Here is a 21961-nt window from a genome sequence, read left to right as displayed (position 1 = left end):
AATGATGGTTGATTAGTGAGACTACTAAAAGTAGGCGGGAGTGATTATTAGCAAAAGTTGACAGCTGAAAACTTTCCACATCATGGTATTATATACTAATCATCAATAGAAGTTGAACATACAGACTCAAAAAAGGAAAAAGAAAAAGGGTTTGGCACCTTCTTTGTGCAACTTCCGTACAATATCTTATATCACTGTTTTTACTCTTCAATATAATTACACTTCCATACAGCATCTGATATCATTGTTTTTACTCTTTAATCATTAATAAACTTCCTGATCTAATACAACTCCTTTTTAACTCTTCAAAAGCAACCTCATCCATTAAGCTCTGTTCCATAAGTGGATCTAAATACAAATTGGTTCGGAGAGAATTTAACTTCTAGTTTCAACATCGTTTACCAGCTTCTCCCTAGCTTTTAATCTCCAATAAAGTTTTAATCTTCAAAAAAAAAAACACTAGAAACCACAAATTAGCTTTTCATCTTCATTTTCAATTCCTAAGCAGACAAACAATCCTGTAACCATTACTAAAAATGGTTGAAACCGTCGTTAGCATTGTTGTGAATACGGTTGTTGATAAGTTATGCTCTGCTACCTTGATGAATTTTTCTGGAATTGAAAGAATCGATACTCAGCTGAAGATATGGGAGAGAAAGTTATCCCTAATTCAAGTTGTGCTGGCTCATGCGGACCAGAAGGAAGTAACACAAAAAGCTGTTTACCTGTGGGTGCTTGAGCTCGAGCGTCTGGCGTACGACATAAAGGATGTACTTAATGAGAATCGTCCTATCTTGTTTTCTGAATTTCACTCCTAGTAGCATCATATATCGTCAAAAAGTTATCGAAAACCTAGAGGATATTACCCAAAGATTGCATGATCTTTTCGGGCAGTCAAGGGACCTATCTTTGAATATGAATGTGAAAATTGAAAGTTCAAATAAAACAGATGTACAATCCCAGGAAACATCATCTGTTAATGTGTCCAAAGTTTTGGGTATGGAAGAAGATAAACTTGCATTGATCGGGAAGTTGTTGGGGGATGAAGAGACAAGCAATAGTAATCAAAACGTGGTCAGGATTGTGTCCATAGTTGGTATGGGTGGCGTCGGAAAAACAACTCTTTCCCGACTTTTGTATAACGATATGAGAGTAAAGGATCACTTTGATCTCAAGACCTGGGTTTGTGTTTCGACTAGTTTGATGTATTCAGTATTAGTAAGCAAATTTATCAAGTTGTAGGTGATAACAAAGAACTTGCTAACCTGGATCTGCTTCATGTTGCCCTTATAGAAAAACTTTCAAAGAAAAGGTTCTTGGTCATTTAAGACAATATGTGGAATGAAGACCACAACAAATGGGTTCTTAAAAGTTCTTTTGATGTTGATGTTGGGGCACATGGTAGTAATTAAATTTCTTGTCACCATGCGGAAGAAGGAGGTATCTATGTGTTTATTGGCTCAATCTGCGCTAGGTGAACAAAACTTTGACGGCCATCCGTCACTCAAACTGATTGCTCAAGGTATCATCAAGAGTTAGTTTTGGGAGGTTGGAGATATCATTCCTTTATTTCACTTAGAAAATTGTTCATTTATTTTCCTTTTCTTTTTCTTTTCTTTTTTTCAATTTTTTTTCTATATTTTCTTTTCCTTTTCTTTCGTTGGTATGGATGGCCTTGGAAAAACAACTATTTTTCTTCTTTTGTACAACTATAAAATAGTGAAGGATCACTTTGAACTCAAGCATGGATTATTTGTGTATGGGCAGTGATGCTATGGTATGGGCAATTGACTTCTATTTGTATGTACAGTGATGCTATCCTATGTAAGTTTTGATCTTAGTTTTATGATGCTATCATGTTTTGGGTTGAGTTTCTTAACAAATTATTGCAATTAAAAAACAATGATCTGTATGATTTATATATATATAGGGTAAAATTATTTTGAGAACCCTTTTTTTTGCGAAAACCTTTGAGAACTTTTCAAATCAAGCCCAACCGATGATTATTCTTTACATGAAAATTGTTTTTTGACTGTTTTCTGAATAACTTATGTGTAATTTTGAAGTTTATAATTGTGTGGAGGCATGAATTATCATTCGTTATACAATTATGTGGAGATTTGGATTTTTGATCACATGTACACGAATATTGCTATGATCACATGTATGCAAGTCAATCACATGTAATTGTGTATAATTGTGTATATAAATGTCAAGATTTGGGTTAAGATCCATAACAAACACTTAAAACTAAAAATATAAATATTAAATGAATTACTAGCGTGTCAAACTATTTGTTTTAATGTATTCCAACTTTAGGTAAAAACTTTATCCAAATATTAATAACAGATATAACACTTATATATTGAAAAAGTTTTTTTTGTTTATACTAGAAATGTAAAACTAATTATAAATTTGAAATAAATTTTAAAAAAAAAGATTATAAATTTGAAATATAAGTTTGTTCGTTATAATGAAACTTTAAAAAATTTGGAGCATAAAAGTGTTTATTTTCAGAGAATATTTAAGCTTTATGACTTTTGATAAAGTCATTTTTTCTTCAAGTTGTGAAATGAAGAAGTACGGTCTGGTCTGGTCCGGTTTTTCATAGTTTTTTCTTTGATCAAGTCGTAACTGAACCAAATAATCTGGTTTTCAAAACTTAAGCCACTAGACCAGACTTTAATAATTCAATCCGCTCGGTGTCTATTTCTATTTTGCAATAGAAAAATAAATGTAAAAAACTAAAAACATAGAATAAGGAAACGGAGCTTCATCTGAATCACAAAGAGGGGGAAGAAAAGCAATATCCAATTGCCAAGAAAGAAAGAAAATATAATAATTATAAAAAATGGGTGAAGAACGTAAAGCAACGTCGTCATCAGTTCCAGACACTGAATTCTTTGGCCTTCTATCTAATCTCCTACAACAGGTATTCTTAAATTATTGGATTTTGAGAATTTTGATAAATTTTATGATGTTAGGGAATATTATTATTTGTATTTTATGCTTGGAGATATGATGTTGTGGGTGTTTGAAATCATAAAATTGATAGAGTGTTCATAAATCATAATCATATGTAGTTAGAATGTAAGTAAAAACATCTATAGTTTTCCGGTTGTTTTTAGTTTTCTGTTTGATTTTTAAGGATCTCTCTATTACTTTAAATGGGGAACGAAGAGATCGAGCTAGGAAATGGACGACTTCTGAATGTTTAGTTTTAATACCGATTTGGCGTACTTAGAAACTTAGATTAATGCTCTTAGGTAGTTAATGTGTTATATTTGGAGTTTATGTCATCGTTTGATCGGTAATATTCATATACGCTAAGGGTCATTGAAAATGTAGTGGATAATTTATGCCAAGGATCATTGTAAGCATTTGAAAAATACTTAGAGAAACTTTTAACACGCGCCCACTCGACGTGGTGATGCAATTAATTCGATTTGTTTATGGAAAAGTTTGAAGCTTAATGTATCTGAGTTTAAACACAAGTTTTAGGTAAATGGGTGAAAAGTGCCACCTTCGGAAGGGCATTATGGTCTTCTGCAAGCTTAAAAACTCATTTTTGCAAGAATTGCCAAAAGCTTGAGCTTCAGCTTTAGCTTGGATCGACTTGGTTTCTATGGCATATGGGCTTTCATACCTTAGTTAGGCATGACCCTTAACTTGACCTGGCTCACAAAAAGCTTGTTTAGGACTAAAGTTAGACTTTTCTTTAACATTACAGTCAAATCTTTTTTCACCAAGCTAAGTCAAATGGCTATTAAATAGAGTAAATTGCATTGGATAGAATCATTTAAAGTCGCCAACATATCAAACTTGAGGCCGCTTTCCCCAAGCTCAGCTTGGTTAGTCATTGAAGACACCAAATGGTCGAGTTCCCAAATCTTGCTATTCAGTGGACTCATCTCACACATATCCCTAACAAAAGTTGTTGCTTGTGTTAAACTTATATAGGTGGAATCATTGACAAATCAGGAAGAAGTTGAGTTACGTGCCAAAATCGAAGCTCTTGGGTTAGAAGTTACCAAAGTTCCTTCAAAGTCTACACAGATTCCTGATGAGGTAATTCCGGTTTCAACTTCATACTCATTCTTACCAATTTTTTAAGTAACTTAAAATTGTGTTGAATATATCAGCTTGAACTAGCATCAGAGTTGGATAGATTATCTGCAAAGCTTGACAATGTTGATGAGATGATATCTTCAGCCATGGCTTCTGATCCCCAAGTGAAGTCACTGTTGAGTAATACTGCTGATGTATGGATGCCGGTTATCACTGCAACTTCTGATCAAAGACGAAGTATTGCAGCATCGATTGACGCTGATGATAAAGTGGCAGAACAGTCGTCCAAGTAGTATACTAATACGTGTCAGGTTTATGTTCTATTTGCCTTTGGTTTAAGTAATAAATTCATTTGGCTAAAAGTTTTATACTTATTCAATTGAACAATGGGAAAATAAGTCTCCTTATATCATGTTCGACTATGCATCCGAGATTTAATGGGTGTCCTTAGATTTGTAACTTAATTTGGTTTCTTGTGTTCATTTAATTGCAAGGATCTGTGTTCTTCCAGTGTTGTGGTAACTATGAGATGCCCATGGTGTATATAACAAAGTATGAAGTGTATGGTGATTGATTTTTTTACATGAATTCTAAGCTCTAGCCATATTTGATGAATGATGAGCATTCGATGTGATAACCCGATATAAAGCAGTTTATCTTGTCAAGTTCTGTTAGTATTGGCGGTACCGCATCATAAAGTTTTGACACCTAAAGAAATCCGATCAACAGAAAAAGAAAAGATGAGGTCAGGTATATCTCAGATCCATTGGAATGTAAAATGAAAACCTGTTCCCATATCTACTATTAGGCGCTAACTAGCTGGAACAGAGGATCATCAGGCAAGTGTTTCAAATCAAATTCTCATTGGCACTTTTTCGCAGAACACCATGCCCGAATCCAGGAACAACCTGCATATCATAATGAGAGGTAGAACAATTAAAGATACAATGAGAAAACTAAAACAAATCTTTAAACCAAGTTTAGGTACCAAGGTCTTGAACATCCCTGTACTCTAAAAGCTTGAGGTCCTAAACTAACTGCAATAAGCAGGTTTAGACCTTCAGCCTACGCAGGTTTCATATTGTATGACAGCCATTCTTCACGGTTTTCAGACATAGCCTTCTGGTTGGTCCTTAGTTATGTTCTCCCTACATTCATTACCACAGACTTCATCCATAGCAATACTTCCAGTACTAAATAACATACATATGAGCAAGTGAAGAAGGAACAAAAAACTACCACTGGCAACTACTTGGTGTGTAGCGAAGACGAGATACAAGATCATATTATGGGTTGTCTTAGTCATTAGCCTCACATAAGCATATACAATAAAGCCCTTTCTATAGTTTCTGATGATAATGGAAGAGACAATGCTGAGGGATATAAATAAGAAAACACTACCGGCAAAGATATGCCTGATTAGCCAGACCATGGAGAGGTCCAGCCAAACCATTCAATGCTGCAGAAAATGATAGGTATGGATCCGAGAGGGCACTTGCAACCTAAATATTCATAAAAAAGGTTAAAAGAGCATGAAAGCTAACCAATTAAATTAGCTGAAATAACAGAAAGGGAAAGGGAAAGATATGTGTATATATATAGTCATAAACTATGCTTTGTTTTAATCCCTTTTCAACGGTGCATCTTTACAACCCTTAAGGGCCACTGACTATATGTATCGGAAAAGGATCAAATGCTTACAAGATGACCAGTGTGAGCATTGACGTTTCCACCTTCATGGTCACTACAACAAATCATTAGTCAGAAGCATATTTCGGTCACATGATTGTATGATAATAAATCAAAATCTGACATGGTCTCTTGCATTTCAGGACCATCAGATCCAAGCATGTGTAAAATTTCTACCATAATATAGTGAGACATCCATGGGTATCCTTTCTCCATTTTTGCATATCCTTCAAGTAAGTATACTATTTAACTGAGAGATATAAATGGTAGAGATGGCAGATTGGACAGGTTGGATAATACGGATAATACCACAAAAGACCCACATGCAATGGCTCTCCACCGGGCTTTGCTGCTGGCAGTACCTTCCCGACATTCAGGTATAAAGAGACCCTCGAAATGAATTTTGATTATTAGAAAAAAGTCCATTTTTAACATGAATGACCAACCATACTCTCATGATTCTAAAGTTCAACAAATTGCTGATTGTATAACATGACAATACATGTATTCTATATTAATCATTTATGCACATCAACTTTAGCAAATGAGCAAGGTCAAAAGAATTGTACATGCTTACTAAAACATCTACATACAAAATACAATCATAATCTCTAACACTAGAAAATAAACTTAGTGCTCCATTAATTATTGAAACTATCAAAGATTCTTCGTCCTAAGCATCATATTCAGCCTCCCGTTTCTGGCCCTTTGATTTTTACAAAGTCATCATCTCTTTTAACAGACCGGTGGAGGAGCGATTGTCTGTCCAAAGAGCTGTATATTTCGGAAACATCTATCAATACAACAAAAATGATAAATATGTGACCCTTAAGACAACAAAATATAAACCAACTCACTTATGTGGGTTGGCCACCATGAAGCCATCTGCCTGGGTCTTGAGGGACACAAAATTCTTGCCAATCAATTACATCTTGTTATTATTATTTTAAGACTTTAACAATGAACAATTTAATTCAGACCTACGTTAGAAAGATAGACATTTCTATCAGAACTAAAATAGTAAGGTGTTCTTTTTTTTTTTTTTTTTTTTTTCTGGGGAGGGACTAGGGGAGGGTTAAAGAATAACCACTATCAAAAAAATTACTCAAGTACATGCAATATTACCTTTGTATTTTCATTTTCCAAACTTTTTTCACAGTTCTTTTGAAAATGCTTTTCTGGGCACCGAACACTTAGTTTTTTACTACTTTTATTAGTACTTTCTTACTAATACAAAGAGTACATGATAATCAAGTCAAGAGTTCCCAAGAATAATAGAATTGTAAATATCAAGATAATAAAGATGTTTCCATACTTCAGCAAAACCGGCATAGCTGTTACCAAGAACACCAGATTTATAAATTACAAGATATGTTAGTTCGTAACTATAAATGTAAGCCGACCAAATAACCACAATAATGCTTTAATAGGCACCACTCATGCCTAGGCTTTTCATACGACTACTGCATATCTACAAACAATTATTATTATTTGGATTTTTAAATAAATGAAATGGATTCGTTTTGTTTACAAAATTATGCAGATTTCTTGCAGTGGTTTTCAAGCCATTCCATTGTAACACTTTTCGGCCTTTCCAATGCCAACCCAAGAGCCCGGTCCCATATGAGCTGCAAAGAATAAGACCACAGTAAGAGTAGGACATGCTTATGTGATAAACAATAAAAGAATCATAACGACTAAAATGAAAGGTATTGAAATCCAAGATCTAACCTGAGAACAGATTCCAATTGCCCTCGATACGCCAAAGAGAACAGTGTAATATCTGAGAGTTCAACATTTGTATCCACAAAGTGTAGGCATCACATTATGATTCTTTTAAAACAAAAAATTCAGAAAAACAAAAAGTTGCATACCTTGCTTCAGTTAAACCGTAGTAGTTGAGCAACACCCCACTATGAGCGTCAACATTGGGCCATGGGTTTTTCACCTACAGACATTAATAGAGAGAAAAAATGATGAAACATGAGCTCCACTATCAAGATTGGATAACCGAGAAAAAAAAGTACCAATCTGGATAAAAACTTTCATTTCCTTTTTAAGATTAAAAAACAAAATTTATATATAAATCAGCTTACCTTGCCAAGTTCTGTTAGTATTGGTGGTACCACATCATAAAGTTTTGACACCTATAAAAATTCGATGAACAGAAAAGGAATAGATGGTCAGGTATCTGAGTCCATTAGATGTAAATTGAAAACCTATTCCCATATCTAGTGTGAGGTGCTAACCAGCTGGAATAGAGGATCATCAGGCAAGTGTTTCAATGCAAATTCTCGTTGGCATATGTATCTGGGGTCTGTTTTTCGCAGAACACCATGCCCAAATCCAGGAACAACCTGCATTTTAAAATGAGAGGTGGAATTTAAGATACAATGAACTACCAATTACAATGAAAGTAAGGATGACCAGGGTTCACTTTGGCTTATATATTTCACCCAAACAATTAATCTCAGTTTCACATTTTTCCAGACCGAACTATACGAATTTATAGTGTTCCAGATGGACCAAAAACAACTAAGGCTTTGAAATCATTACTTGGCGGCTCTGGCTCAGGCTGAGAAATCTGGGTTTTTAAAATATTTAATAAGAAAACTAAAGCAAATCTTAAAACCAGTTTAGGTAACAAGGTCTTGAACATCTGCGTACTCTAAAAGCTCGATGTTCTCTCGTAAATGAATTAGAATAGTGTGTATAGATACAGACGAATGGTTCAGCCTAAGCAGGTTTAGACTTTAGACCTTCAAATCACAACCAGGACTGTATGTGACAGTTTAGAATAACAGCAAACCACCCAGCCAGCTTATGGAAGGCTAACCAGCACATTTTATTTTCATTTTTGGACTGAAAGGAAAACCTAAATCAGCATGCACAGAACTAAACATGGTGGAGCTCACTTGTAATACAGCCATGAACCAATCGTGATTATTTTGCTTCAATCATATTTTACGGATATCCATGTGTGTGTGTGTGTGTGTGTGTCTATATATATATATATATATATATCAACAAACATTCTGTTGGGTATCTAAAAAACAGAACTCCATCACATTACCTTGCCACTGTTCAAGGTTTTCCAGACGTAGTCTTTCAGTTGGTCCTTGGTTATGTTCTCCCCGCATTCATCTACCACAGACTTTATCCATAGTAATACTTCCTGCAGCAATAATATACAGTGAGAAAGTGAAGCAGGGACAAAATATTTTCACCAGAATACGTCACAGTTACTTTGTGTGTAGCGAAACGAGATACAAGATCATATAACAGGCTCTCTCAGTCATAAACCTCACAAAAAAGGTGAACTATATAGGACATCATATGATATAAAGCTCTTTTTTTCTGATAATAGTGGAAGAAACAGCACAGAGGGATATAGATAAAAGAAAACACCACCAGCAAAGGTATACCTGATTAGCCAAACCATGCAGAGGTCCAGCTAGGCCATTCAATGCTGCAGCAAATGAAAGATATGGATCCGAGAGGGCACTAGCAACCTAAATAATCATAAAAAAGATTAAAAGAGCATGCAAGATAACCAATTACATTCGCTGAAATAAGAGAAAGGGAACAACTTGAAATAGCTCATATTTAATGTTAAGATGGACTAGGACACATTATTAGTGATAGGAATATACTTGTACCATGTATTGTCTTATTCCCTTTTAAACGGTATATCTTTAAAACTCTTAAGAACCCCTGACTAGATATGTATAGGAAAAGGATCAAAAGCTTACAAGATGACCAGTGTGAGCACTGACGTTTCCACCTTCATGGTCACTACAACAATTCAATAAACAATTCAATAGTCAGAAAGAATTTATGATAATAAATATAAATCTGACATGGTCTCAGTGCTGCAGAGACAAAGGCCCACCTGTGGATAGTGACATATAGTCTCATTAGCTCTTGCATTTCAGGACCATCAAATCCAAGCATGTGTGCAAAATTTCCACCATAATCTAGCGAGTCATCCATGGGTATCCTTTCTCCGTTTTTGTATATCCTTCAAAACAGTTAAACAGAAGAGTAAATTTAAACCTATTAGCTAGAGAAGAATATCCACATGCATAAAACTTGACAGTTCAAGTTAACTATTCAACTGACAGAAGGATGCAATAATAGAGATGGCAAATTGGGAGGGTTGGACAATATGGGTAATGGGTCAAGTACGTCGTAGGTCAAAATGACTACCATTATGTTGGGGGTTGGATTGAATAGTATAGAATTAACGAGGATCACTTTTCTTCCAAAAGTGCTACCCTTTTTGTAAGTATATAATGTATCTAATATGATTGCAAAGCTTATACTATTTCGATAATAATCTAGCTTTTTGGATAAACATTTAGGAGATGAAAAACTGAAGTCATGAGCACTACTATAGAAAATTAAATATACCTGCGGTAGACATATGCAGCTACAGCTGGTACTTGGGCAATCAATGAAAGACAGTCCTCATATGTCGGCTCCCAGTATCTATAAGAAGGATAAAAATCTTACATTTAATTGTAAATGAGTATAAGAGTTATTTTAACAGATAAATCTTTCTGAAATAACTCACTTGGATTTATGGATCCCCTTCTCATATGCTTTGGAAAATTCACTTTGTACCTGACCAAGATTGAGTAGTTGAATATCAAGATATAAAAGTTTAAACTAATCCTACAATTTAATTATGCCTAGGTGTAACTTAACTCCCCATCATATTACTTCAATGAGTGAAAAGAAAGAATTCTATCTATAAAATTGAGTCATAACAGGGAATAGAAATAATGTTTTCTATATCTTAAGATCAGAGCTCTCTCTATATATAAAAGTAATGTTTAAATAATCAATTATAGTTCTCCGCTAGAAAATGCAAGAAACACGAGCATGGTACCCGCGCAATGCGGCGACGGTGGTGGGGAAGGCGATCTAGTGGTGTCAGTGATGGCCTATTGGTGGTGGTGGGGGTGTCAAGTGTTGTAGGTTGATGTAATTGTGATAGTGCGAATTTTTTAGAAGATTAGCGCTTAAAGTGTTAGTTATTAAAGTAGAGGTTTAGAGTGTAAATTAATCATTAAGGGCAAATTTGGTATTTTATAAAAACTCTTTCCATAGTGGGTGTTTAGTATGGGTAACTTAGTAATTTTGTATGTAACTATTGTGTAACTGTTTCTAAAAATGGGGGGTGTGATAATTTTTATAAAGGAGTATAGATGGATAGCTTTATATAAACCTGAAGAGCCATAACACCAGTGGTAAACTGAGTCATTGGATGAGCTGTGACAGGTAGGGCATCAATCGCTTTATAGACATGATCTGCAATAAACAAATGAAGTTTAGCAATACGTACATGTATACGACATGATGCTAGAATTGACATCAAGAAGTCCTGAAGTTATGTGCAAACTTAATGGAAGTGAAAAGTAGAGGACCTGGGATAGTGGCACGACTGCGGAGTTCCTTGGATAAAGAATCAACCTGTTCTTTAGTTGGTACCTGATTTAAGAAAAAATGAAATAATTAGGCCATGGCCGAAATAACAATGTGTAATATATTGAAGGTAGTAGTTAGCAAATACAAGATATTATTTACAAAAAAAATATCACAGATTAGTAGTCTACCTTTCCGGTCAAAAGAAGCCATAAAAGACCCTCAGGCAATGGCTCTCCACCAGGCTTTGCTGCTGGCAATACCTTTTGACATTCAGGTATGGAGAGGCCTCGGAAACGAATTCCCTGATTAATAAAAAAAACCATTTACAATCTGAAAGACCAACAATACTCTCATAATTTTAGATTTCAACAAATAAAATGTTATATTCACATGGAAACCGGGTGCATACCTCATCTGGGTCAAGCAAGGATGTTTCCCAAAGTAGACCTGTCATTCCTCTCATCCCACCAAGTACCTTATATTTGTGACACAAGAGAGAGTAGAAATCACATAATGTATTGTACTATAACATACTGCAACAACATGAATATAAAATACATCCATATGCATTGCCTTTTAGCTTCAAACAGAAAATAATGGAGAAAAAGTAAGAAAACAAAAGAGAAATTTCTTTACCATATCAACAGTAATGTTACCCAACTGAACTTTTCCATAATCTGACTTAATCTTTTTTAGACGCTCCTGCACACAATCGAAACCACCAAAAGATGAAAATGATCATGAAGAAAGATCTAGATTCAGTGCTATAAGAGAAGTAACCTTGAATATGCATATCAAATCAATAGTATGTGATTATGATTCACTAGCTAAGCAACTCATAAAGAATCATTATCACATTTGTGATGAAAGTTAATTAATAGCCTTTAGTAGAAGTTATACATGTATTCTATACTCATATTATATCTGCACATTCGGGTATTCAACTTTTACAACTCCTTGCATGCTATTATTTACCTCAGATTAATATAAGGTCAAGTGGTGAACATATATGTGGTAACTTATTAAAACACAAAAAAGAACTCTACATGCTTAATTAGACATTTATATACTAAAAAGTTCATAATTAAGAAAAAGAAACACTAAAAAGAACATGACACCTTAACCATAATCGCAAAAAATGTACCTGCTGCTCTGGAATCAATTCCTTAAGCTGGGAATGAAGGTCCTGCATCAAATTAAACATGTCACGTGGATGGATATACACATGTACTTTCGAATATGCTTTATGAATTTATTTCGGTTACTATCCAAGCAGGTGTTAAACTTTTTATTTATTACAAGGTTCCTTTGCAGGTTTACACGAAATCTCACTAATGTGCTGATGATATGAAAATGTAGAATTTGCTTCAGTTCAAAGCCCTGTATAAAAAGGTATTTGTAACATGCTGCTGACCACATTTATGGAATACGCCCCCCACAGATACATACATGATAGCAAAGTTGTGTCTACTGTTTATTACATATCTTATGTAGACGTATTTATATCATCAAAAAGATTTAAGCCATTATCACATCCAACATTTGCTATGTATGGAGAATGCCTTCCATTTGCTTAATCTTGGCAGATACGTAAACAGAAGTAAATTATCTTCTACATGCTTTCCAGTCAGTAGACTTTTCTTTTTTGTATGTTCAAACTAGACTCAGAAATCATATGGATCTATTAAGCATAAGAGTAAATGCTCATATATCTACAACTTAACAGGCACAACTATTTTCTAGAAACTAATTTAACCTATTACGAATGATATCTTAGAAGACATTACTAACCCTCTTACAGTTAATTACTTCAAAATGTTCTATAGTCCATTGACCCATACTAATAATAATATAATTCAAATTTTTATCAATATAAAAACTTCAGTAACCTTTGGTGTATGTATAAGCTCATATCGATTTATAATTATAAAAACTTACAAGGTCAGAAGAAGTCTGAATCTGCAACCACCGTACTGAATTGGTCAAACTAGGTTGTTGAACCTGTTCAACAAACAAAATCCCATGATCATTATACAAGATCCTATAACCAATAATTGATACCTAACAAACAATTTTCATTAATTAATAATATGCTAAGTTTTCGAAATCTCTTATTCAACAAAAACTACGAGTTCCATGCTTCCATTTCAAATTTTGCATCACAAAAAGGATCAAATTCATAAGAAGGATGAGAAAACCATCGTGTATCAAATCTGGATTGAGCATCATAAAACCGATTTTGCATCACTTTTTATTGTGCATCACAGAATGTGAATATGTGATGCACATGATGAACTTTGGGAAAAAATGTTTATCGGCAAAAAAAGGACTGGAACTTTCTTTTCTTAAACACTTTATTCAACAACGATAGCAAATGTCGCGGTAAAAAAAATAACAAAACAAAACTATAATTTATAAACGATTCTCATTTCATACCGAGTACATAAACCAGATCATTCATGTCTACTGTTTTTACTATTTTCCATGGAACTAAACAATATTTTGAACCTAACGAAATATATTCACTCCGTAAAAAAAGCAGTTCCGTAATCTAATATATCTAAGCTAATATGTTTTAAATTACCATAGTAACATAAAAAGTATTGCATAGAGATTAGAATACATTCTCATAAGAAAAAAATGTAGCTTATTTTTCAAGCATAAGCATGTCTCATTAACAAACAAAAATCACTATATAAATATCTATATCTATATCTATATCCTATAGGGTGACAATCAAATGAGAACCAACTTAAAATGAGAACAAATAAGAACACTTAAAAACTACATTTTGATGCATTAAAAGTCCATAAAACTGACATAGTGCATAACTAATTATCATTATTTAAGTGTTTAACAACATATGGATCCGTCAAAATCGAAAAAAATAATGTTTTTTGTTGGATGCATCATTTTGATATATGCATCCAAGATGGATGCACCAAACAAAAAACGTGATTTTTTCGATTTTGAAGGATCAATGTGTTGTTAAACACTTAAATAATGATAATTAGTTATGCACTATGTTAGTTTTATGGACTTTTAATGCATCAAAATGATGTTTTTAAGTGTTCTCACCGTTCTTATTTTAAAAGTGTTTTCACCGGAGTGTTACCCATATCCTATATGTATATGTATGTATATAGATATTATGTAACAAACCGAATTCTAAACTAGCATAATATCATAACAAGTATTGAATAAGTAATTATAAAAATTCACACTCATATATATGCAGTAAATTGTTGTAAATAATATTTAATATTTAATATATAAGTACATTACAAAGGGGAGAACATACAGCACGATTTCTGAGCTTAGTGAGGAGCGAAACGCTGCGGAAAAACACCATCACGCTACTGAGATACAAAAAAATAACACAATTATTATTATAATAATAATATATATACGTTAATAATATATATACAGATCTGAGGAAATTCAAAATCAAGCGGTGAGAGATGATAGTGATGAAAAACGGAATTTTTATATTGATTACGATTAATAAGATGTGTGTGTGTGTGTGTGTTTACAGAATGATACCTTTATTTATTAAGATTCGAAAAGAAAGATGATGAGAAAGAGAAGAATATTGAAAATGTGATGATATGCGAAGGGGTTTGTTGAATTGAAATAAGGAGTAATTTTAAAAGGAAATGGGGAATGAAATGAGAAGGAGGTTGGTGTGTGTGTGTATGGAGAGTCGTAAGCCGTCAGGCTAGACAAGACTGGTCAATCTATTACCAACTTTTTTTTGGAATTCCAACTTAACCGGGGAGGGGCACACTATTTCCACTTCTAGAAAAACCAGTTTGTGTCCATGTTCATATCGGGTTAAACTTCCCAACAAGATTGTATTTTTTTTTTTTTTTTCTTCTTCGGGATGAATATTTTAAAATGTAAACAACTTTATATGAATTGTTATACTATATATCATAGTATATATCAAACTTCAATTTTATGCATTATATGTCAAATTTTCAAATCTTGTGCATTGTTTGTATTTGAGTATATATATGCCAATCACATACGCTGTCACCTATAAGTTGTTGATTGATCGAATACATACAATGCATAAGATTTGAAAGTTCATTACATACAATGCATATGATTAAAGTTCGATACACACTATGGCATTTTGTGTAAAGTTGTTCACATTTTGAAGTACTAATCCTTTTTTTCTATCAGAGTCCATCTCTGAATTTTATGATAAGTGTACAACTATTTAATGCACCTTAACAAAGGCTTTAGGGTTTCGATTAACAAAACTCTAAACTTATATTGCTATTTGGAATACTTAGATTTTAGGGGGCGAGAATGCTCGCGATAAACGTAGTTTGCCGAGCAGCTTTCGTAAGCAACACCGCTACCGCCTATCGGCGAACGCAATCAGTGTTGATGGATCGGTGAACTTCACCTGGTGGAGAGAGAAGGTAGTCGTTGTGGTTGGGGCCCACAACGGTCAAATTTATGACTATTACATACTTTTTCAGGAAAAAAAAAAATTTTACCCCCTTTTCAAATCATTTTCACTATAAATACCAACACATGGATCCAATAAAGGGGAAAAAATACACCACTCAAAAAAATAATCCGGGTCGCCACTAATATCCGCAACAAACCTCATATCCTAACCAATACTATTCTCTACTAAATCAACAATTTCTTCAACCATCATCCCCTTACGTTCCACAACCCGCTTCTCCGAGTTTTGGGTATAATATGGGTTCTCCTCCACCAATGAATTCTCAACACTACAACATTGTTAGGACCGCTCACTCACCGAGTTTGAACCATTCACAGGCCAAGACGAAGACTATACGAAGGACTTTGTAGCCGTAATTCAAAAACAACAAGCAAACCGGTATAGGTTTACTTTTTCGTTCAAAATATTTATTAATAGTATATATACTCTTTTTTTTATCTACATACTTACTTTATGAATAGTAACTATACTTACTTTTTCATGTAGATTTGGATGAAAAAGAGAAGATTCAAGAAGTTGATGTGCGAAGGAAGAAAAAAGCGTTTGGCACTAAGCAAAAGCGTGGAAATTGGAATGATGTACAAGAGGTGGTTTTGGCGCAAGTATAGACTCAAATATCTAAGTGTAAAAAATATGGGAATGAGCAAAAGGTGAAGGGGTTTTGGAAGCACGTTCTCAAACATTACGCGCGTACTATGGGTTGCAAATCGCGAACCGTTCATGGTTTGATAACGAAGTGGAAAACATTGAATGCCGCCATAGGTCTCTTCAATGGACTATATATCCAAATAGTACTTTTATTATACTTTACTTATTAATAAACTTATTTATATCCTTTACTTATTGATATACTTTTTTATATACTTTACTTATTACTATTCTTATTAATATACCTTTTTATATACTTTACTTAATTGGTAAACTTTGATAAACATCTAACCATTTCCTCCCACCTTAGGTTTAATCCAGGTATGACTTGCGAGTCCAATGTTCTCGGACTAAGAGATAGGTTTTTCCAAAGTCAACGTTGTTATATCTAAATTTATTATAAAAAATAACTCTTTGAGAAAAAAAAATAAGATTATAAAAGTAAAATAAATTTATCGTTAAATTAGATAGAAAATACAAATTAACAAATAAAACTTTATTTTGGTGTATAACACATTTAGAAATGACAAAATCTTTTATTAATAAGTGTGGCAAGCGATGAGGATGGCTGGCGGCAAAACATGACAATGGTTTATATCGGTTTTAGCAATTGCTAGCTTTGAATAACAACACATATGGTAAAATTATTTTTTTGTTGGGAAAGTTACATTACGTTCAATTCGTTGTAACTAGCAACACAAATTAACAAATCCCTACAAAGGTTTATGCTTAAGACACTTCAGTGTAACTAGAGTTGTGTTGTGTAATAGTTTCAATGTAAAAGCAAAATTAAAGGTGATGACGTCCGACATTATCAACCGTCGATGAACAATAATGATATAAAAAAAAGTCTGTATTTTAGCTTTGACTATCATATGATAAAAGAATTATATAAATCTTCAATGTTGATAATTTTATTAATATCGATTTTAATTTATATAAATGCTATATTTCGTATATATAGATTTTTAAAATTATAAATTTTAATGTAAAATACCTTTCTATGATACAACTCCATAATGCATGCATTTTATGTACCTCTATGAACTAATTTCTCTTTCAAGCTAAAATGTAAAATTTGGATGTCAAGAAAGGAAAAAGTCAAACCTTTAAGAACGATGAAATGATAAAGTAGATAGATACAAAGTTTTTTTTAATTTCGATTTTGCAATGTAGACGGATGCAAAGTATAATTCATGATTCATTATTTCTCATTCCCACTTTACCGTTCGTGCAACATTTCGTAGTTATTAATAATATAACTAAAAGAAAAGGTTGGGGTATACTTGGCACCCATAATCCTTATCTTTTAGCTTAATACTCTCTCTTCATTAATCTTTTATTTTTTAATATTTATTTCATAGTTATCAATAATATAACTAAAAGAAAAGGTTGAGGTATACTGGCTCATAAACTCATTTCAATAACACCCATAAACCACAGTAGTCTACATTACATTTTGGGGAATACAAAGAGCACAAACATGCCCATTATTTAAAAGAGAAAGGGCTATTTAACCTTTATTACAGAAAAGTCTAACGCAAAATGTTTAGCATTAAAGAAGTCATCTGCGCCTTTGGCTCAGTAAAAAAGCGGAAAGAAAATGTAAGCATACAATACCAGCAGATTTTTACACTTGGTTAAATTTTCATGCTGGTAAGGTACTTTGGAACCGTAAGAACCACCCTATATATAATCTGCAACTCTGCATATGTAAAAAGGTAAAGTTAAGCATTATTCGAGTGACAGAACAAATGTTAACCACATAATATGCATGTTCAAGATATTTGGATGTTTCATTTGAGAGTAAAGGTGACCATTTTACCTCATTTACAAGAAAATAAGTCGATAAAAGTAATCAGATTTTATTCATGTACGTCGGGTAAGAAGATAGGCCAAATGGGTCAACGACCAAAAGTCATCCAAAAAGTGTTTTAATAATATGAATTCCTGAATCATTTTAGTAGAAAACGCAGAGTGCAATTGAAATAATATGATTATGTAATCATTTTTGACACACTATACGCAAAAGAACCAATTTTGACCCATTATCCAACCCGCTCATTTTGTCACGCCTAATGGAGATAAATATAAATTAAATCCCGGTGCGTATAAATGGCTAAGGGGCACCACTGCATTCTTCACAGCATTGCAAAGCCACATTATGTTTCTGTCCTATATAATAACTCCTCATACTGACTATTTTATTGATATCATTCAAAGAAAGAATAATAATCCAAAATGACTTGGAGATGACTAAGGAGTCATTTCAAAGCATTTATAATTCCACAAGGCTAGGACAAACCGACCATAATAAACTTTGAATATGATAACAAACACAAGGCGGCTGCTAATTTTTGACATATACTTTAACCTTTAGATAGAGACTAAAGCAGCCTGAAAAATAAATATTAAAAAACACAAACACATAATAACCCTATAGTTTCATTGACAAGGTAACATACTCGGGTTAGATTCCACAGCGAAATGGAAATATCATAAGCTTTGTACACATTGATGTGTCAGTTCCTAGCTAGAGTTGCAACTTATCGTATCCATTTATGATGTATTGAAAGTTATTATTTCTCCTTAGAGACGCTAATCTCAGGGATCAGCAATATTGACCCAAATTAGCCATATGCATAAGTACCCTTTAGGATTAATGGACTGATGTATCCATTAAACTTAGGTAACCAACAAAAACAAGTGAAAGTGTCTAAATTAGTCAAAGAGATTTTTACTGAAGTCTACTTATTTCTAATTTCCAAGAATGCGTTACCAGGAAGCATCCAAGTCCTGACGCAGAGTGAGCACTAAAGCATCAACTTATCTGTTGCAGGACACTAATTGCATCAGATTAGTAATTCTAGACATGAGTTGCCTCTTCTAAATTTACCAGCTAATAACTTACATAGGGACTAAAATAACTTCTCTAGTTCATTCGTATCTAATACAATTAATCAAGCTGGTTAGTAACTCGACATATGAGAAAACAAGAAACGGATATTAGTAAGCATTTCATAGGTTTTACAATCGCGCAAAGTGACACAGCAGTAGTCCGTATTCAGGCAACATAAACTAAAAATCACCAAAGAAGCAAATAAAACAATAAATTTGACACGTTTATCAAATCAAGCATAATGTATACCTTAATTTTATCCACAAAGGATCCTTTTTTTGGATTGCTCAAGATATAATAACACCAAAATCATCATTAACTCTAGCATTACCCATTGCAATCTCATCTCCATCAACAACAGGCCAATTCGGCCAACTTGACCCATTATCCAAATTGCCTGTTGTGCCCGAATCACCAACCTCAACCTCCTCCTCATCAACTTGCATTTGTGGCAACTCATCATTATGCCTCATGGGTAAAATAACCCGGTTTCTCCTAGCAAAATGCCTCAACCCAAACCCGAATAATTCCTCTTCACCAATAGTATCATGTTCCTCATCCATAAAAACCTCTGCTCTCAATAAGCTAGAACTCGACCTCCTTCTAACCTTCAACTCCTTTTCCTCTTCTTCTTCTTCTTGAACCGGAATCTCGTACCGACATAAAGGACAAGAATTACGTATCAAAAGCCACGGAATTATACAACTAGGATGATACATATGCTTACAAGGCAACTCTTTAACATCATCATTAATCTCAAACATTTCCTTACAAATAGCACATATAACAACATGGTCATTTCCAAGTACCTCTTTTGTTATCTTAACTGACTTTATACCTTTTATATTATCTCCTTTCGACAAATGATCATTATTATTAGTATTGTCATCATGATCAAAATTGTTGTTAAATAACTGGTTTATTACATGGTGAAAATATGGGCTATCAAAGATCAAAGTTGTTGTGTCATTGTTTTGGGTATTGAAAGTGATTGGGGAATCAAGTTCAGCTAGGACATCAGAAGTGCAATGAGGACAAGAAGTTATGGTGGTTAAGGTTGTTGGGATTAAGGAAATGCTCATGTCACATTGGTGACACCAGTAGGTACGACGGTCCATGGTGGTTGACTTGACTTCTACTACTTGTTATGATAAAATGTGATGTTTTACATGTATGGATTATTTATTGCAATATATATGTGGATTGGATGGGTTTTGAATGGAGGAGAGTGGGAAATGGGGCCAATGATTAGTTGGTTTTGGTGGTATGTTCTTGTTATTGGTAGTATTTTATTTCATAAATGTTTTGTTATTAAAACAATTGAAGAAAGAAGAAAAAGTTAAGACAAAAGTCGCTTTGGCCGAGTGGTTAAGGCGTGTGCCTGCTAAGTACATGGGGTTTCCCCGCGAGAGTTCGAATCTCTCAGGCGACGTTTCTTTTTCTTGTAATAATTTTTCATCTACATATGTGTTTTTATTTTGTACAAGAACATAATAAAAGTACGAATATACTACAGTCTACACAGATGGTCATTGTGGTTTAGTACTTTCATTTTTAAAATGTTAGTGACAACTTTATATACCGAGAAAATACTGATTTTTTTTTTTAATGTTCGCTTGCAATCTTTGTCAAATTTTCTCGGGATCTTTTCAAAAACTAAAGATTCATGAATGATGATTTTTGCTTTTCCATTTGTTGGTGGGGGTTATTTTCTTTGAATAGGGTCTCGGGTTCAAGCCTTATTTCCCTTCTCGCAGTAAACCACAAAGGGATCTCTTGAGGGTGGTAACGAGTGTATCGTGTGAAGTGTGGTATGTGATCCGCATACTACCAGTTTAGATGTTAATGTGGATTTAACAACTAACTCGGCATTGAAAGGAAATTTTCTTTTTTTACATAAATACAATTAATAATAGCAATTAAATATATTTTCTGCCACCTTGATAATGAACTTTATAGCAAATTCTTTAATAATGGGCCACATAATGAAGACGCTACTTATTGGGTTAATAAAGGAAACCAAACAAGCCCCCTATGAAATGACAAAAACCCATCTGTACGTTATCAAAACCATAGAAGCCCAAACTGGATAAACCCTAGGGTTTTGAAGGCCAGCTCTATAAAAAAAACGCCGATTTATTGTATTTGTGTTCACGTTTACTCGAGAAGTTTTTTGAAGACAGGTAAGTAAAATTGTTTGTCACCAACACAGCAACTTTGGTGTTTTAGTACCAAATTTGTGTCTGAAGGTGACTATAGAAATCATATATATCTTGACATATTATTTCTCTTGCTATTGGAATATAAAGTTTATTTACTTTTCTTACCATAGCGAGGATATATGTTGAGATTGACATCAGTTTTCTGGATTTGAACCCAAAGTAAATCGTATCGTGAGTATTTTACTATTTTTTGAGTAATTATGATGTGGTGTCATCTATAAAGCAAATAGGCTCATATCTGTGCCAACTTTGTGTCGGAAGATGACCAAATTAACCAAAGTTTTGCAAGTTTATTTACTAATGAAGTTATTTACACTTCATTTGTGTGCTTGTATCTTTGACATTTAATTTGTTGCACTTTAAATCTTGTATGCTGTTTTTAAAATAAATAGATAAAAAAACATTTAGAATAACACAATTCCATGTTTTATTAGATGTTAGGTTCCGTATACTAGTTCTATTTAGGCATTGATTGATGTTGATATTAGGATGATGACGAGTTGTTGGTTATATGGT

The 21961-nt window shown here is 33.5% G+C and overlaps 3 protein-coding genes, 1 long non-coding RNA gene, 1 other non-coding gene and 1 pseudogene across 5 annotated transcripts; 2 read left to right on the top strand and 4 right to left on the bottom strand.

Annotated features, from left to right (window-relative positions):
- The first annotated feature begins 2733 nt into the window (after nt 1-2733).
- Nucleotides 2734-4656, top strand: LOC122582573. Its single transcript, XM_043754985.1, has 3 exons — nt 2734-2932; nt 3961-4068; nt 4143-4656. Exons 1-3 carry the CDS (start codon nt 2852-2854, stop codon nt 4359-4361), a joined length of 408 nt encoding a protein of 135 aa, XP_043610920.1. The 5' UTR covers nt 2734-2851; the 3' UTR covers nt 4362-4656.
- A 9-nt stretch (nt 4657-4665) lies between these two features.
- On the bottom strand, nt 4666-5973 carry LOC122583388 (annotated as a pseudogene).
- A 246-nt stretch (nt 5974-6219) lies between these two features.
- On the bottom strand, nt 6220-6784 carry LOC122581293. The gene is made up of 2 exons (XR_006321005.1): nt 6615-6784; nt 6220-6531 (listed from the first exon to the last, which is right to left on the bottom strand). It is a non-coding gene; the product is annotated as an uncharacterized LOC122581293 (long non-coding RNA).
- Nucleotides 6785-7044: 260 nt separating this feature from the next.
- Nucleotides 7045-14909, bottom strand: LOC122581292 (citrate synthase, mitochondrial). The gene is made up of 20 exons (XM_043753493.1): nt 14734-14909; nt 14492-14549; nt 13129-13191; nt 12335-12376; nt 11827-11892; nt 11600-11665; nt 11379-11492; nt 11190-11253; nt 10991-11073; nt 10334-10383; nt 10171-10248; nt 9650-9778; nt 9510-9552; nt 9183-9269; nt 8831-8932; nt 8007-8114; nt 7854-7904; nt 7632-7705; nt 7489-7540; nt 7045-7385 (listed from the first exon to the last, which is right to left on the bottom strand). The coding sequence occupies exons 2-20, from the start codon at nt 14540-14542 to the stop codon at nt 7293-7295; spliced, it is 1416 nt and encodes a 471-aa protein (XP_043609428.1). The 5' UTR covers nt 14543-14549; nt 14734-14909; the 3' UTR covers nt 7045-7292.
- Nucleotides 14910-17748: 2839 nt separating this feature from the next.
- LOC122581666 lies at nt 17749-20416 on the bottom strand. The gene is made up of 2 exons (XM_043753912.1): nt 19473-20416; nt 17749-18029 (listed from the first exon to the last, which is right to left on the bottom strand). The coding sequence occupies exon 1, from the start codon at nt 20339-20341 to the stop codon at nt 19511-19513; it is 831 nt and encodes a 276-aa protein (XP_043609847.1). The 5' UTR covers nt 20342-20416; the 3' UTR covers nt 17749-18029; nt 19473-19510.
- Nucleotides 20417-20573: 157 nt separating this feature from the next.
- On the top strand, nt 20574-20655 carry TRNAS-GCU. The gene has a single exon. It is a non-coding gene; the product is annotated as a tRNA-Ser (tRNA).
- Nucleotides 20656-21961: the final 1306 nt, after the last annotated feature.

Source organism: Erigeron canadensis, chromosome 9 (assembly GCF_010389155.1).
Source record: "Erigeron canadensis isolate Cc75 chromosome 9, C_canadensis_v1, whole genome shotgun sequence".
Lineage (NCBI taxonomy): Eukaryota > Viridiplantae > Streptophyta > Magnoliopsida > Asterales > Asteraceae > Erigeron > Erigeron canadensis.
The sequence above is the reverse complement of the archived record's forward strand: the minus strand, read 5'-3'. Positions and strand labels throughout refer to the sequence as shown.